This window comes from Branchiostoma belcheri, unplaced genomic scaffold (assembly GCF_001625305.1).
Source record: "Branchiostoma belcheri isolate BF01 breed outbred unplaced genomic scaffold, Haploidv18h27 scaffold4, whole genome shotgun sequence".
Taxonomy (NCBI): domain Eukaryota; kingdom Metazoa; phylum Chordata; class Leptocardii; order Amphioxiformes; family Branchiostomatidae; genus Branchiostoma; species Branchiostoma belcheri.
This window is the reverse complement of record NW_017804020.1, coordinates 7,333,090-7,350,195: the sequence shown is the minus strand read 5'-3', so window position 1 is coordinate 7,350,195 and position 17,106 is coordinate 7,333,090. Positions and strand designations below refer to the sequence as shown.

Below are 17,106 nucleotides of genomic sequence, written 5' to 3'. Positions count from 1 at the left end.
CTGGTTTTGTAAAGATCGGTCCACTTTGACCCCCTGTTCCAGGGCAATGCCAAGCGACTAGCAAGAGGGGTGTAGTATATTACATGTATCACAGAATCAGTAGCTTATAACAAGGCCATACATTGAAAAAACTCTACTTCTTTTTTTTTGCCAAAAGCATGTACTCAAAACCCTCCACTACACCTTCTCCAAGAATGTCTTTCTTTTTTTATACTTGGTATCTTTTGAGAGGACGTACTGCACTTTCAATTGCTTAAAAAATGTTTCTCAGAATGCCTTTAGAAAAACTGTGAAAACTTGCATGCATAACTTATTGCACTTTCAATTGCTTAGAAAATGTTTCTCAGAAGGCCTTTAGAAAAACTGTGAAAACTTGCATGCAGGCATGACTTATTGCACTTTCCATTGTTTAGAAAATGTTTCTCAGAATGCCTTTAGAAAAACTGTGAAAACTTGCATGCATGACTTATTGCACTTTCCATTGTTTAGAAAATGTTTCTCAGAATGCCTTTAGAAAAACTGTGAAAACTTGCATGCATGACTTATTGCACTTTCCATTGTTTAGAAAATGTTTCTCAGAATGCCTTTAGAAAAACTGAAAACTTTCATGCAGGCATGACTTATTGCACTTTCAATTGTTTAGAAAATGTTTCTCAGAATGCCTTCAGAAAAACTGTGAAAACTTGCATGCATACGAAAAACATGCCCCAGTATCATGCAAAGTACTTGGCTTTCAAAGGCAATCTAGAGGGCAGGACACAATTAATTATCGAGAAGACTCTAATAGGTTTATAAGCCTGCACTGTGCAAAGTAATGGGCTGTCTCCTAGGGGAGTCCCTACCTGACGTGTGAAGAGAGTATGGATATAAAATATCTCTATTTCCACTTAGCAAGATGTCATTTTTCAGCAAACGTGTCTACCTAATGCCTTTCTGTCTGGCTTTTGTTCAGAAATGTCTCAATCATGTCTAGTGTGTAGTAGCCTTTTTCTAGATGTTTTCCACTATACTATGATTATAGTACATGTACAATGTATATGGAAATACATTTTGTACAGTTATACTTGTCTAAGACAGCCACCCAGAGGACCAAGGAAAAGTGATCTTCTAAGACAATAAGTGGTCTTCTTAAAGTTATACAAAATGTACAAGAACTATGCCGACAAGACAAGACAGAGAACAAGAAAACCACAGCAAATTTCCATGCATTTTACAATAGATTGATCCAAACTGACCCAGCCTGTGCCATTTTACATTGCGCAAAGAAGTTGTCATGCTGTCTGTCCTTGGTGCTGAAAACATTATCTCACCATGACTTGCAGAATGGCCAATTCTTTCAAGATTTCTTGCTAGTTTCTCATCAGAATGATTTTCCGCCACTCACTTGAAAATGACATATGCAGAGATTGGACCATGTGCAGTCCCAAATAGTACCGGTGCATTGGTGGTCAGCTTAGACAAGTCCCTTGGGGAAAAAAATTGAGACCGAGAAAAAGGGGTCATCATGGCAGAGATGGTCGGCTTATAGAAATGTTCCTAATGATAGATAGGACTGATAGATTAAAAAAATCCAATCCCTTACATGGTGTCTCTTCTAAACAGTACAAAAATATTATAGTACCACAAGTTTGCTGGACCGTTACTTCATTGTAACCCAGGAACTGATTTATGATGACTGTGCTTCTATGTTAATAACCATGAGTTAAACAAGGTATAATTCTAAATATTAAAATTCATTGAGCCAAAGTGCGTAATTCAGACGTAATTGCAATTTGCATCAATGACCTTACTATGAATGATTTATGTTGTAAACAAGCATCGTAATTCAGCCTGTTACGTCATGGCTGCTAGTCATGCTGCTGTTGATACAAATAAACCAATAAACAAAAAACAACAATTAATGGGTAGGTTTTACTGTATACTACTCAGACTCACTCCTCTGTGGGCATGTCTGGTTCCCAGGTACTACTAAATGAACTGTGTAACAGTATAGTGCACAAACTTATATTGCTCGCTGTAATTGCTGTAAATCTACTCCGTGTTTTGTTTCTCTCTTTTCAAAACACTGTAATGTACTGAAGGTGGAATACACCACTGCGTGCTCCTATCGGTTTTAAACTAATAATGATCGCTGTTTTTAAATTAAGCTCTACATTCGTAAAAATTTGTGAATGAATAATATTTTGTCCTAACGTGTTGTCAGAATAAGCCTCGTAATTCAGCCATCACGGCTGCCAGGAGGCTTGTCAGTACATTTTATGTTTGCCGAAAGGGAAACATATTGTTTTTGCTCTGATTTCTCTTCTTCTTCTTCTCCAAACCAATAAGGTCAATGACCTGAACTAGATGTCTGTCACCATGGTAACTGGTGTTGGGTTACATCATGTTGCAATTTTATACCAGGAGGGATTTAGACTCCTGGCACCATATAATTTATGTGAATGTGTTTGATTAACAGAGCAGACCATATATATGCGAAGGTAAACATAATTTTGCATTTGCTTTGCAAATGGTGCCTTTCTAAACCTGTCTACTACTACTACCCGGTACTACAGGTACACATGGTACTGCTGCCCACCAAGAAGCAGCGCTGTAAGACGAAGGTCAGACAGGGCAACAACCCCGTCTTCAAGGAATCCTTTCGCTTCTCAAGAGTCAACCAAGACGAGCTGCCTGACATGGGCGTACGCTTTCGACTGTAAGTCTTTCAATTATAATATAATTTCTCTCCTTGCATAATTATACCCTTCTTTGATATTGATGATGATGATATGTTCATCCATTGTTCTTGATGAGGACCCTAACTTCATTTTCATAATTGCAGTAACTGTTTGAATATTATGCAGTTTCTTAAAATTACAGGATGGCAAAATTGGATTTTCAAAGTCAATTTTCTGGCAATTCTTTTAATGTAGTAACTTTAAAGGTGAATCAATCCTATCCCATCCATGTATCTTTGAGGCAAAAGTGCAATGTTGTTGGAAATTGGTTGCTTGCTTTGTATTATCAGCTGGTTGTAGCGATTTATGGGCGGTACTAAAAAAAAATAGAGATGCCTCACATACATTTTAGCTTGTTTTGGGTTACAGCTTATTTCAAACAGTCACTTCTAGTTTTAAATGATGGCAAAAATTTGCAAAGAAATGGCAGTATATAGATGTCAATATCAGGCAGATTTCTTCATTTAGAATATTTTTTTTTGTTTTCCCACCCTAAAAAAATTGCATTGGATGCCTTTAACTTAGCCCTTGTCCCTCTGACATTCCTGGCACAATATTTTTCAATAATTTCATGTCTCAATTAGATCATAGACCCCCAAATTTTTTTGCCCTGCAGTGACATAGTTACTTCCGCATTCGTTGCGTTTCGCTGCGGTGTGATATGCGTTGCACGAGAAATACCCCCAAATCGTACCTATACAGGGTGCTATATAGATGGTACTGTGTGCAGAACAACAAATGTTGCGCTCAGCAGGACAAGTTACTTAGTAAAGCTGTCTTCACAATTATGATAATGGCTGGCAGATCCTGTTACAGCCCAGGATGGCTGCTGTAATGACAGAGTAGCCTGTAACTGTTCTCTCTGGTTCTACCAGAGGGAGTTAAGTGCAGTTCTTTTATGGGCCTGGTGAGGTGTGTTATCTCTGGTGGCTCTGTAGGAAGAAGTTTAAAAAGTTCGTCAGTTGAGAACCACCCGTCATGGGGAATTTCGGCCCTTGGTTCAATATTCCCTCGGGGTGGGGGGCCAGCAGTGCAAAAACCACCACCACCCACTGGTGAGCTGTCTTCATCAGTCCTGGCGGTTGACTTCAACCTTCAATTCCTGATGCAGCATTTGTTAGGGGCAAATCGTTAGTTCGTTCGTTAACTTGTCTGTTATGTAGGGGCAAATCTGTAGACTTGTGTATGTGTGTGGGCTGATCAGTATTCTAGTCTTTCCGCCATTTGACAGAATTTTGCCACTCATGACGGACAAAAATTTTGCGCAATCCATCATCAATGACAGACAAAAATCAGCGCGATAAAATATGGAAATAAATATAAACTATAGAAGCTTTACGAAGTCTACCAGCAAAAGGTGCCCCTCAAAATAGTGTTTCGGAATGTCGAGATCTCAAAATTTCTAGGGGCAGCATGTTCTCCAACCTTCCTAGGACTGTGGCAACACCTTGTACCTTAGGTGCTGAACTTCTTCTGTTAGCTGTAGGCAACCCTTTTTTTTCAGTCCATTCTGGACATGATGTTACATCAAATAAAATTGAGATGACAGAGAAAGATGTCCACCTGTTTGCTGCCCTGCAGGTATGCCTGTGAGCGCATGAAGAAGGAACGGCTGATCGGGGAGAAGCTTGTTGGCTTCAGTAACCTCAAGTTGGACCAACGAGAGAGCATGGCGGTGACACTCCCGCTGGAGCCAAGGAGCAACCTCAGTGTAAGTTTGATGTTTTGATGTTTTATTAGATATCCATTAGGTTATAAATGGTTTTTATTGTCCAAACAGTACCCGTGCAGTCGCAGCCTTTGTACGGCTGAATTGATGCAGGGTATCACATAATAATCAATACAAATCACAACAATTACAACAATCAAATAATACACATGATACACATATTTGTTCTACAATTATTTTTTGTGGAACTGTCGCAAGGGTCTGTGCGGCTGCCATTCGGCGCCACAAGGTGACCTCAATACGACTTTCCCCAACCGAAGTTAGGTACCCATTCACACCTGGGTGGAGTGAGGAAAGTCGTGTAAAGTGCCTTTCCCAAGGGCACAACGTCGGGGCGCATGTTCAGACATGTCCAGGGTACGACTCGGAATCGAACCCGGGTCTCCCCGGTTCATAGTCGATTGCTCTAACCACTACACCACCCAACGCCACTGACATTCAGGTTAGACGTCAAATCTTATCTATTCTTCCTGGACTCATAAAACACAGAGTACACAAATGTAATTACAAATTAAGGCACATAACATAATAGTTGCATCCATTAGACTACAACTAGCATAAAACTACAGAGCAGTAAACAATTACAACTACAAAGCAACACGACATTTCCAGATTGCTTTTGGGAGGTCAGAGGTTGCATATAATTACATGTAATATATTCAGCTTCTTGCGTCCGCCAGTACCTTACCACCAGTGCTTTAAGGGTTTGTTTGTATCTATCTTGTGAGTCATCATGTCATTTATGGTGTTCTTGAACAGTGTTGGTGTGGTTGACCTGGCGTGTGGTGGAAGGTCATTGTGAGATTTTATACATCTGTAAACGAATGTTCTTTCCATTGCGGTTGTCTTCGGTTTAGGCAGTCTTAAGCCACCTCCTGTCGCTAGTCGGGTGCTATGGCCATGAGAATTGTCTATTCGTTGTAACCTGTCATGGATCACTTCTGGTTTTTCAGCTACCAAAATTTTATTGAACATTATTAGCATGTTTTTGTATAGTCTTCCTTTCACTGATAGCCAGTTCAATCTTTCATGCATATTGTTCGTGTTACAGTAACTGTTGTACTCAGTGTAAGTACAGAACACTATCATGTACAACCTCAGTGTAAGTACAGAACACAATCATGTACAACCTCAGTGTAAGTAAAGTACACAATCATGTACAACCTCAGTGTAAGTACAGTACACAACCATGTACAACCTCAGTGTAAGTACAGAACACTATCATGTACAACCTCAGTGTAAGTACAGAACACAATGATTTACATGTATCATGTACAAAAAATGTACAATCTCAGTGTAAGTAAAGTACACAATCATGTAAAAAAAAGGTACAACCTCTGTGTAAGCACTGTACACAATCATATACAACCTCAGTGTTTGTTAATATTATAATCATGCACAACTTCAGTGTAAGTGCAACGACCAACCTAAATCTAAGTTAGTCTACACATTGGCAACCACATACAGCCATCGGTGAAAGTATAGTACACATCATGTACAACCTTGGTGCAATCCACACATCATAGACAATGTTACTAATTGTAAGTCTACACAATGTACACCCTCTGTGAAGTCTACATGTACATGGTTATGGAAGATCAACATATCTTCATAGACAATGAATCATTGACACAAGACTAGTAAAGCATTTCGTAAATAAGGTCTTGTTGAGCTTGACATGATGGGAAATGGATATTTTCAGTTCAAATATTACATGTACTACACCATAAAATATAGTCGTAAAATCATTGTTTGTAATGTTTATATTTTCACCTTTTTGAAGGGAGACCTGTACATGTGTAAAACAGTAATTACCACATGAAATAGCCCTTAGCAAATGCGATAGTAGCCTGATGTTTGTTAATTATAATGAGGGCAGTGGTTCCACTGGTCGCTGGACCCATATTTACTTACAAAATGTAGTGTTAGTAACGAAATAATAAGACTATGCTGGCTGTGTTAACTGCGTGCCGCCAAGATAATTTTAGGGTGCTGGTGGCCCCAGGCGTGCGTGCCCTACTGACCGCTTGAGACTGAAGCACATGGCTGAAAACGGGGGCAGTTCCCCCTGCATAATATTTCAAATGAAAACGTGGTCGCTAGGATCAGAAATACTACTGTAACAGGGTTCTTTTTATATCGTGAGTTCTGTATTTGATTTGACAGGGAAAATGCTAAATCGTGATAAGTTACGTGCTAGAAATCCACACGGTGGCTCACAGCCCATACCTTGAATCCACATGATTTTTTTTTATAAATTAATGTTTTCCCAAAAGATTCTTTAAACTATGCACTTATTTACCACATTTTTTGTAGAGTGTCGTTATGTGGTGACCGTCATAGAAAACGTACGTGTGTGTGGTGTGGGGGGGGGCGCAACCACGCTCGAAACCCCCCATAACCAGCCTCGGGCCGGACCAGGCAGCAGTTTATGCGAACCGGACCGGGCAGCTCTTTCCGATACCCCTTGTCAAGATGCTAATCTTCATGTCTTGTTCTGCTGCAGTCTGCTTTTTTTCTTGTATCATTATAGACTTATCTGATGTTTTAATATATTATCTATGCATGCTTTACATATGGTGCATTTTGAATTATTCATGTATCAGATCTAGGAACTATCCTTAAGTGACCTTGGAAAGAAACCGTCTCTTGGCCGATACGCGCCTTACACAACATTGCCATCAGCAATGGTTAACATTACACCGCGCTGAATTATTCACGTTCATCTGAGAGCCACATTATAGTCAAATTCCGCCGAAGGAAGTTGGAAGATCATGAATAATTAAGCAGGTAACCATGGGCAGCTATGGGCGGGTGTAGTGCATGTGTCAGGAGATGGCAGCCGGCCACCATGGAGGCAGGGCTTCAGGCTACAACAGGGTGTAGAATGGGGCAGATTGACGAGCAGAAAAACCGGTTTCTGCTTAATCTGTTTAGTCGGTGGTGAAGTGAGACTATAGGAGGGGCAGCGGTGCAGCACACAGTCTCACAGGGCACAGACCATGGCAGCAAAATTTGTTCCTGCCGAGTTTCTCGAGGTGACCACAAACATTGATTAATCCATACTTGTTCCTTTCACAGCAGAGACATTGTGAATACCAGATAAAAGGTCCATGTGACCTACATGTTTGTACATACATGTACTCAAATCTGGCCCCATATCTGTTAGCTGTTTTCCGTGCATTGTCATTTTTCTGAACTAATATGGTCTGATACAGATCTGTTCAGGAAATTCTCTCTGTGTATGTTATAGGAATAGGAGTTACAATTAACGGGACATTACATTACATTACAAACCTTTCCTGACGTGTACTTCAGAAGGATGACTGTTATTGTAGATTGTATGTGTCTGTCTGTATGTTGACATTATTGTTGCTCCTGCTGAAGACAGACTGTGTCACCTTGCTGTTGTCCTCCATTAGTGAGCCGATGTTTCAGATATGATCTATGGTTGGCAACAACTGCCATGGGACCAACCATCAAACACACTGCAGCAGCTTAGTAGGAGAAGGCCGGGGGGGGGGCAACGTACCTTTAGCCACCTAGTACTGCATGTGCTATAATCTCTGATTTTTTCACGGTACGGTTATTTTTTCAAGTACTTTTATCGATGTTTACTTAACAGTTTTCACAGTCACTTCTGTACTGTGAACTCATCAATACCGTATGAAATCATTTCATCTCCTGAAGATTAAGTTCCATGAACATGTCCACTTTCCTCAGACTGTCAAATTTTGCTACCGTGGATACAAAGTGAATTACAGTACCTGTAACCTGTTTTCAGAAATGCTGCTTCTGAATGTTGTTCATTATTTGCTGAGTTATGTTGTGCTCTCTGGGCCAGGGGAGCATTTAGCCTGGGGCCTGTATAATTATCTCTGTTCTGTTATCAGTAATGTTGTTGTTTCTGAATGTTGTTCTCTATTGGCTGTCTTACATTGTTTATTGTGTCGGTACAAAACCAGTGAGATGTTACAAAACCAGTGAGATGTTACAAAACCAGTGAGGTGTTACAAAACCAGTGAGATGTTACAAAACCAGTGACATGTTACAAAACCAGTGAGATGTTACAAAGCCAGTGAGATGTTACAAAATCAGTGAGATGTTACCAAACCAGTGAGATGTTACCAAACCAGTGAGATGTTACAAAACCAGTGAGATGTTACAAAATCAGTGAGATGTTACCAAACCAGTGAGATGTTACCAAACCAGTGAGATGTTACAAACCAGTGAGATCTGTATCTGTATCTGTATAGCCGGTATAACCCCTTTTTGGCGTAACACACCTGGTTCCCACCAGTTGTACAGAATTCATGCCCGATGGCTAATTGCAAGAAACCTTTAGCAAGTACATGAGAACAGGCAAATTAATAGTATTACACAAAGAACTACTGCTAAACTCCTAAAAGCTACTGGGTTTGACTTCTTTTTTGAAGGCAGAGGAAGACAAAGATCCCACTTTTTCTGTAATTTGTGGGGTTTCAGATGTTAAGAGCAGATTAGTTTCTTTGAATTAAATAAATTTCAAATATTATAAGTATGTACTGTACACTTACATGTACCAGCCATCGAGGAACAGGAGAGAAGTACTCTTAAATTTGACTCATGCCTCCTTTGTGTTTCCGTGCTGCAGGGAGGAGACTCCCAGTTCAGCCTGTCAGGTCTGTCCCGCAGTGACAGCGGATCCTCCAGCCAATCCCTGACTCACGCCGGTGGCGTGCCCGAGCTGCTCGTCGGGCTGGCGTACAACGCAACGACCGGACGGCTGTCGGTGGAGGTCATCAAGGGCAGCCACTTCCGCAACATGGCCATGAACAGAGCACCAGGTCAGTACAGTAGCTACTGTAACAGTAACTCCCAACATGACCATGAACAGAGCACCAGGTTAGTACAGTAGCTACAGTAACTCCCAACATGACCATGAACAGAGGACCAGGTCAGTACAGTAGCTACAGTAACTCCCAACATGACCATGAACAGAGCACCAGGTCAGTACAGTAGCTACAGTAACTCCCAACATGGCCATGAACAGAGCACCAGGTCAGTACAGTAGCTACAGTAACTCCCAACATGACCATGAACAGCACCAGGTCAGTACAGTAGCTACAGTAACTCCCAACATGGCCATGAACAGAGCACCAGGTCAGTACAGTAGCTACAGTAACTCCCAACATGGCCATGAACAGAGCACCAGGTCAGTACAGTAGCTACAGTAACTCCCAACATGGCCATGAACAGAGCACCAGGCCGGAGGGCGATCCGACTCGCGGGAGGGCCGGGACCAAGGGCGATGCGGAATACACCGTGTTGTATTTTATTTATGTGATACCCACCCAAAAAACACGCCTTTCAATGCAAGATGAGCCAAAAGTTGGTGCCACTAAACCCTAAAATGCAACAACATCAATTCCAACGTCCGGATTCTGTATTCGAATTTTCGAAAGGGGTACAAGCGGGTAGGGCGATCGCGTTCGAATCGTTTTATGGAAGCCATGGAAGCGTTCGATAACGGGTTCCGGACCGGGCCGCACCGTAAAGTACGGCCTGGTCCGGAACCCGTTATCGCGGCCCGGGTATGATATAACAGTAAGTACGGCCCGGTCCGGAACCCGTTATCGCGGCCCGGGTATGATATAACAGTTAGTACGGCCCGGTCTGGAACACCATTATCGAAGGTCATCACGGCCCAGGTATGATATAATGCTAGATATCACATGGGTTGGACCACCTGTATCAAATGTTGTCGTGTCCCATGCATGATATATTATGACTGTCACATACATTCACTAGTTCAACAAGTTCACATGTTCAACAAGTGCTAACTTCAATCATTACTGCTACGTTACAGACACTTATGTGAAGATATGTCTGATGGCTTCCAATGGTCAAGAGCTGTCCAGAAGCAAGACGTCCATCCGCCGCGGACAGCCAAACCCCGTCTACAAGGAGACCTTCATTTTCCAGGTGGCGCTGTTCCAACTGTCAGACGTCACGCTCATGTTCTCAGTCTACAATAAACGGGGGATGAAACGGAAGGAAATGATTGGTTGGTTTTCTCTCGGTAAGTTGTCCTGGATCCTGTGAGGGGCACGGAAAAGTGAATTTGTGTTGTAACTACGAAAGGCAACATTTGTGAGTAAATGTGGCATATTTTACTCCCATTTCAAAATAGAATCTTCCATAGATATTCCCACAGTTACCAAAAAATTGATGTAGCCCAAGTTCAAAATTGAATTTCCCCTTGCAAGAATGGACTGGTCCAACAACCCAGAAGTTAATCTCTGGAGCTGTGGTGTTACATGTTACTGTAACAGTAGTTTATTTGTGGAGATGTCTGTTACAGTAGTTAATCTGTTTTACTGCTGTTTTGCAGGGTTAAACAACAGTGGTGAGGAGGAGCTGAACCATTGGCAGGACATGCGGGAGTCTAAGGGGCAGCAGGTCTGCAGATGGCACGTGCTTCTGGAGTCATGAGTCAGGCGCTCCTGATCGCAGACGCACGCATTCCTGGAACAGACACTGTACACATTTCTGGAACAGGCACACACATTTCTGGAACAGGCACACACATCATTTAAACAGGCACACACTTTCCTGGAACAGGCACATGCATTTCTGGAACAGGCACATGCATTCCTGAAACAGGCACATACATTCCTGGAACAGGCACTCACATTCCAGGAACAGACACACACATTCCTGAAACAGGCACACACATTCCTTAAACAGGCACACAAATTCCTTGAACAGGCACACACTTTCCTGGAACAGGCACACATTCCTAGAACAGACACACACATTCCTGGAACAGGCACACGCATTCCTGGAACAGGCACACACTTTCCTGGAACAGGCACACATTCCTAGAACAGACACACTTCCTTGGAACATGCACACACATTCCTGGAACAGTTCCCAGGTCTCCAGTACAGTCTGTGCCCCCTGGATCTCTTACAACTTTCTTTCAAATTGGTCAATCTGAAAAGCATCAGACAAGTCATTACTGTAACAGTATACCTGCCAAAAGGAAGTCAGATTAGATTCATAGCTGACACAAATTCTAACTTCCAGTGTCTACCTTTAAGAAGGGGAAAAGTATTCAAATTTTCAAGTACTGCATATCCCTGTATATCTAGACTATATCAAATTAACACTCTAACTTGCACTCTAACTAGTACACTATTACGGAAGAAAGATACCACAAAAGTACAATTGGAAGAAGCCTTTTAATTTATATCTGAGTTCTTTAATATTAGACATTAAAACTTAGTCTTAAAATCATTTTAGTATTTACCTCCTGAAAATTTCCATAAAAAAGTAATTTGCATGGTGTGCATGGATCCTTGAAAAACATGATAATTTCAGGTCACAGGTGCATCACTTAGTCACAAGTCTTTTATTCTCAGTCTTTCATTTGAAGTAAATACACAATTGCACAAGCTTAGCCACTGTTGCTTGCACAGTACAAGAGGTCTTGATGTTACAATCATTATGTATATTGGAAATGCACGGTTAAGATTCCATTGCATTCATGACAAGAACAGAAATTATCCTCCCAGCTATAATGTCCTAGTTTTGTATCTGCTGATAGTTAACTAATATTATAACACATGGCAACACCAACATTGTAACACCAAATACCAGCTGAAGATGTTTCAATTAAATAATTAGCATTGCCCTTCCAGTTATTATGAGAAGCTGAAATTTCACATGCAGGTATAACTAGAGTTCCATGATTACATAGTTGTGCATTAATGAATTTAAGCTTTACAACTGAAAAGATGACAAATTATAAAATCTATAAGATTATACCTATTTTACATTGTAATTTCTGAGCACTTGTTAGTTCCTCTTGAAATTTCAATTCATAAACAGGAAGTGTGTCATGTGAAATCTTATTTAACCGGCATCTTACATTGTACAACACAAGAAGGCACAGTTAGTACATTCATGTGTAACAATGTCCATTCCTTCAGGCCATGTTGATTTGATTATATTATGGATGACATCCAGACACACATGAACTTCGGCCATTTCCAAAAAAAAGTTTCCAACCACACTGCAAATCATACAAAACAGTTACAAAATGAGCAAATATATAGCGTAAGTTTCAAGAAGAATATTTAAAAACGATACCAATGTCGTGGAATGCCAAAATTAAATGAAAAAAAGACGAAAATGTAAAGAAATGAACTTGAAGAATAGATTATTTGCCAAACCATACTCTGTCATTTGTTCCACCCTCTTGACCATGTAGATTTCATAATGAAAGCAACTTTTTTTTTTCTGCCAAATTTTTTTTTATTTGCATGCTCGCATCAGTTTTGGGGTTCCCAGAAGATGTCATCCATATATTCAAATCAACATGGCCTCATGTATATTCAGTCCTATACACAGACTCAGTACTAGTGGATTAGCTGAACATACAAACCACTAGGAACAGCTTTGTGTTATGTTATCTACAGTAGTCAAGGTGGATGTTTGACTAACGTATATTGCCTTCTCGAGCTCTGCCACTAACAAGACAATGTCACTATGTACATAATGTAAGTTGCTCTATGTGAAGTAGAGGTAGGAAGAATGTGAACTAATTTCCTAAACAAGATCATGTGCACTGTGTAGTAATTTATAATCAGGCCACACCATCTGCATGTACATTGTCTGGGTTAGGATTTTACTGGTATACTTATCTAGTACTCATGCATACTTCATCAGTATACTGCAAATCACACCAGTATATATGGCATAGTAAACCAGTATACTGCATATTAAGTGAAGGAGGAATAAGAAAGAACTATAAAAGAAAGTATGAGTGTATACATACTGTGCTAACTTATCACAACAATGTAATATCAGATTGTATGTCCTGAACATAATGTTGAAAATTAAGTTATGTGGAGAAAGCAGGCACTTCGGCTTTAAATTTGTAGATGTACAATACAAGTAGGTGTTGAATTGAAAGTGTATGATCAGAATTAATTCCCACAATTGTTACGGAAACCATTAACTATTTTACAGTGGTTTGCTATTAATTATGATGTGTTTCCTGGGAAGCAAAAAAAAAGAACCAAATCCTCAAGCCAAATTATGTATAATATTGGTGTGGCCTATAATCACTGCAAGTAGAACTACTGAAAAGTAAAAAAGAATAGGATAAATATTAATATACAACTAATATCTGCACCGACCTTCTCAACCAACACAACTAGGCACAAGATTAAGTATTATATAAAACTGTCAGTAGTGGTGAGAGTTAAATTGAAATTATAGCATATTATATATGTATATATAGTGTAAGGTGTACATGATGTGTAGTAACAAATTAGACCTATGAGAATCAAGTGATACCCACACATGGACCTAACAAGGCCATGTTGTGTAGATTATATACCAATTAAGGAAGTTAGGAAGAACTCTATATAGCTGCTGATATGAATCCTCAAATGAATTACTATAGTCTTGTACATTGAAGACCACATGGTTTGATTTTATGTGTGTCACAAGTGAATGTTAACTTATTGTCTCTGAATATTCAGAGAGTGAGATAGTGACTTTCTTTTTAATTTTATTTTGGGGAGTTTGGCACAGAAATACTGTACATGATTGTGGAAGCAGAATACATCCTGATATGCTAATTGGAGATGTGACCGTTAAAGGACAAAGAATTTAAAAACCTAATTTCAGTTTGGTGCCTTTTAACCCAAATTTATGTTCGCAAAAGGTGATTCAATTCTTGGGTGATTATCGGTCCTCTGGCTGCTCTTCTTCCATTTCTTTTTGGTGGAGATGTTCTTATGAAAAACTTAAACTGTTCTCCAACTCAAAATTTGACTCATCAGAAATTTTCGACAACCTTTGACCCTTTGCTGACGTCACACGTGGGAAAAACCACGTGTCCACAGCATTTGGGTCAGATAGCTGAGGAAGACTGAGTGATTCAGTCGTGGTGAGTCAAATTTTGAGTTGGAGAACAGTTTAAGTTTTTCATAATGTAATTTACCAACTCAGCTGAACTTTCATGAGATGTTCTTATGTACTCTTTTGTAACGTTAGCAGAGTAGTGATTTCATGGCCAACTAAATTAGATTAAGTGGACAGCCTATATGTCATCGGCCTTCTGGTACCCCCACCTGGTGGTATAGGACCCAGCGTCAAACTTGAACAATGGATTTGGGTCAAATATCCCCCCTTGTGTGTGTGGGACTGGTACATGTACATTTGTACATTGTAGAAACCAATTTGAATCCCCTTTTGCAATGGGATTTGGGGTAAAAGGCACCAAAACTGAAATTAAATTTATTTTCACTTTAAGGTACGCAATGTATGTGTATCTGTGAGGATATATAATTATAAGGGGGCTGCCCAATGGAAGTGCTAAATATGGTATGTTCACACTGATGTAAGAAGATGGAAAATTTTACACTAAATAAACACAGAGTGTTTTGAAAAAAACTGCCAGCTGATTTTCATTACCACATTCTATTTATGTTTTGTTGCATTTTGGTACGTTTATGCGTGTGTATGTTGCATAGTATTACTTTGTGTGTGTGTGTCTCTGTCTGCGTGTCTTCATGTGTGTGTGTGTGTGTGTGTGTGTGTGTGTGTGTGTGTGTGAAGATCCCTTTTTTTCCCCTTTTTTTATTTAAGGATCAAAAAAGGTAACATACAACTTTAAAGGCATTTTGGGCAAAATCCTGGGAAATTGCAAATAATATTGCTATTTTTTTTTTTAAATTGAACTCTTTTCAGTATGAATTAGTACATCCCATATAACCCTATTGGCTTACAAAGATATATTAAATACCTATGGAAAGCACGGAGAAGTGGCCTCGCGTCATTCCAGTACAAGAAAGGATAATAGATACATGTAGAAGAACAAGTTACATGTAGACAAGAAAATCAATGCGTGCGATGATGTCATCCATAAAAACTACTAGCTGTAGCCTTGTATGTACTAGTTTTTTTTATGCGACATCCTATGAAAGCCCAGAACGACAACAGTTACAGTCACACAGGTGCTCACAGACACATAGGTCGTGTGCTCACAGACAAATAGGCCGTGTGCTAACATATCTCTGCACAGGCCGTGTGGATGTACCTTAAGCCTCGGTCACAACCCGCCATGCGTACTTTTTGTCCGTACGTTTTTTGGGGAGGCCACGTCTGCTACGTTTTTCTGAAAACGTAGGGAAGGACTGGCATGAGCAGTACGTCAACGCACGTCACTCACACGGTTGCGCAAGGTATAAGTATGTGGTCTGCACGCCACGCCTGGCCATGAGCGGTTGCGTGCATCGTTCGTTGCGCAAGTGGTAAGTGAGTTGTACGTGCTTACAATGTAAGATCTCTGAGCGATTGCCACTTTACCGTATGCAGGCCGTACTTACACGTGCTACTTACGTACGGTACGTATGTACGTACCGGTACGTACGAGGCACGACGTCGCCCGTACTGGCTGACGTACGGGAGGTGAATCTGCAGCCCGCACGCAGAGAAAGTTTTACATGCACTTAAAGTGCTACGGCGTGTCTGCGTGCTCCCACATCCGTTGGACTCCGTACGGTGGCGGTACACACCACTTACGGATCACCAAAATATGCCCACGTTTTTGCATGTAGACAGCATGAACGCAATTGCATGCGCACCTACAGCGGGTTGTGACCGAGGCTTAAATGACCTTGAGTAAAACAAGAGTATTTACTTAAGGGTTAATGACCCGCCCCGAGGTGAATATGGTGTGATAAAGCCTTGTCAGTTGCCATACAGTAACCACCGAATAAAGCCACTGAGTGAGCGCGGCGACCGTACCTGAACGATTCAAGAAATTAACATGTTCTTCTGAACTCCTTCCATAATGACAGAAACATGAATAAACTTGATAGTTAAGTAGTGTACGTTTTTGTTTATGGAGAATTCTTACACAAAACATAGGCAAAACTAAGTTAACTAATTATAACTCAGTTATTCTACCCTGCAACACAAACTGACCAAAGTTACATCTACAGGAAATATAACTGATATGCAACAGATCATCTTTCCGGGTAGTTAACACTGTCAGTCTGTAACACAAACACACTGTCCTTACTTTGGGACCCATGGGGGACCAGCTATTTACAGATTTGAGGTCACAAATAGGCCTATAGTTAGTGTGAAATTATTTAGGTACAGTATCAGTACACAGCTCAATTGGACTACTGGATCACAAAACCCACTCATGCAGAACGTAGGACAATTCATTATCCACCGCCTTCAAAGAAGAAGTCAAGTCAACCCCATAATTCTATGTGTAATAGCAAACGTAGTATAGTAGACGTATTAGGTTAATTAGACACTGTACAAGCAATTAGCCTTCGAATTCAGGCATGGTTTTGTTATAAATAAACGGTTATTACCTTCTCCACTACGGAAGGTTATGTTTTCGTTGGCGTCTCTCTCTCTCTCTCTCTCTCTCTCTCTCTCTCTCTCTCTGTGTGTGTGTATGTGTGTGTGTGTGCGTGTGCGCGTGTAAACACGATAACTTATTAAGAAGGATAAGATGGATTGTCCAAGTTGATATTTGGTAGGTGGGTAGGTCTTGATGAGACCTCGAAATGATTAGATTTTGAGTGCTGAGAAAGGAGGGCGTTACTTTTGTATATTTGCACTATCAAAACTGGA

At 40.5% G+C, this 17,106-nt stretch overlaps 1 protein-coding gene across 4 annotated transcripts in view; it reads left to right on the top strand.

Annotated features, from left to right (window-relative positions):
* Nucleotides 1-12,508, top strand: part of LOC109477091 — a 53,010-nt gene extending 40,502 nt beyond the window's left edge. For 3 of the 4 annotated variants that reach the window (XM_019778134.1, XM_019778133.1, XM_019778132.1), the window contains 5 exons: nucleotides 2,556-2,698; nucleotides 4,302-4,431; nucleotides 9,083-9,275; nucleotides 10,298-10,510; nucleotides 10,823-12,508. In XM_019778134.1, the coding sequence (XP_019633693.1) occupies nucleotides 2,556-2,698; nucleotides 4,302-4,431; nucleotides 9,083-9,275; nucleotides 10,298-10,510; nucleotides 10,823-10,923 (780 nt within the window). In that variant the 3' untranslated portion in view covers nucleotides 10,924-12,508. The remainder of the gene's footprint in view (nucleotides 1-2,555; nucleotides 2,699-4,301; nucleotides 4,432-9,082; nucleotides 9,276-10,297; nucleotides 10,511-10,822) is intronic. The other variant, XM_019778131.1, reaches the window with a different exon arrangement.
* Nucleotides 12,509-17,106: the final 4,598 nt, after the last annotated feature.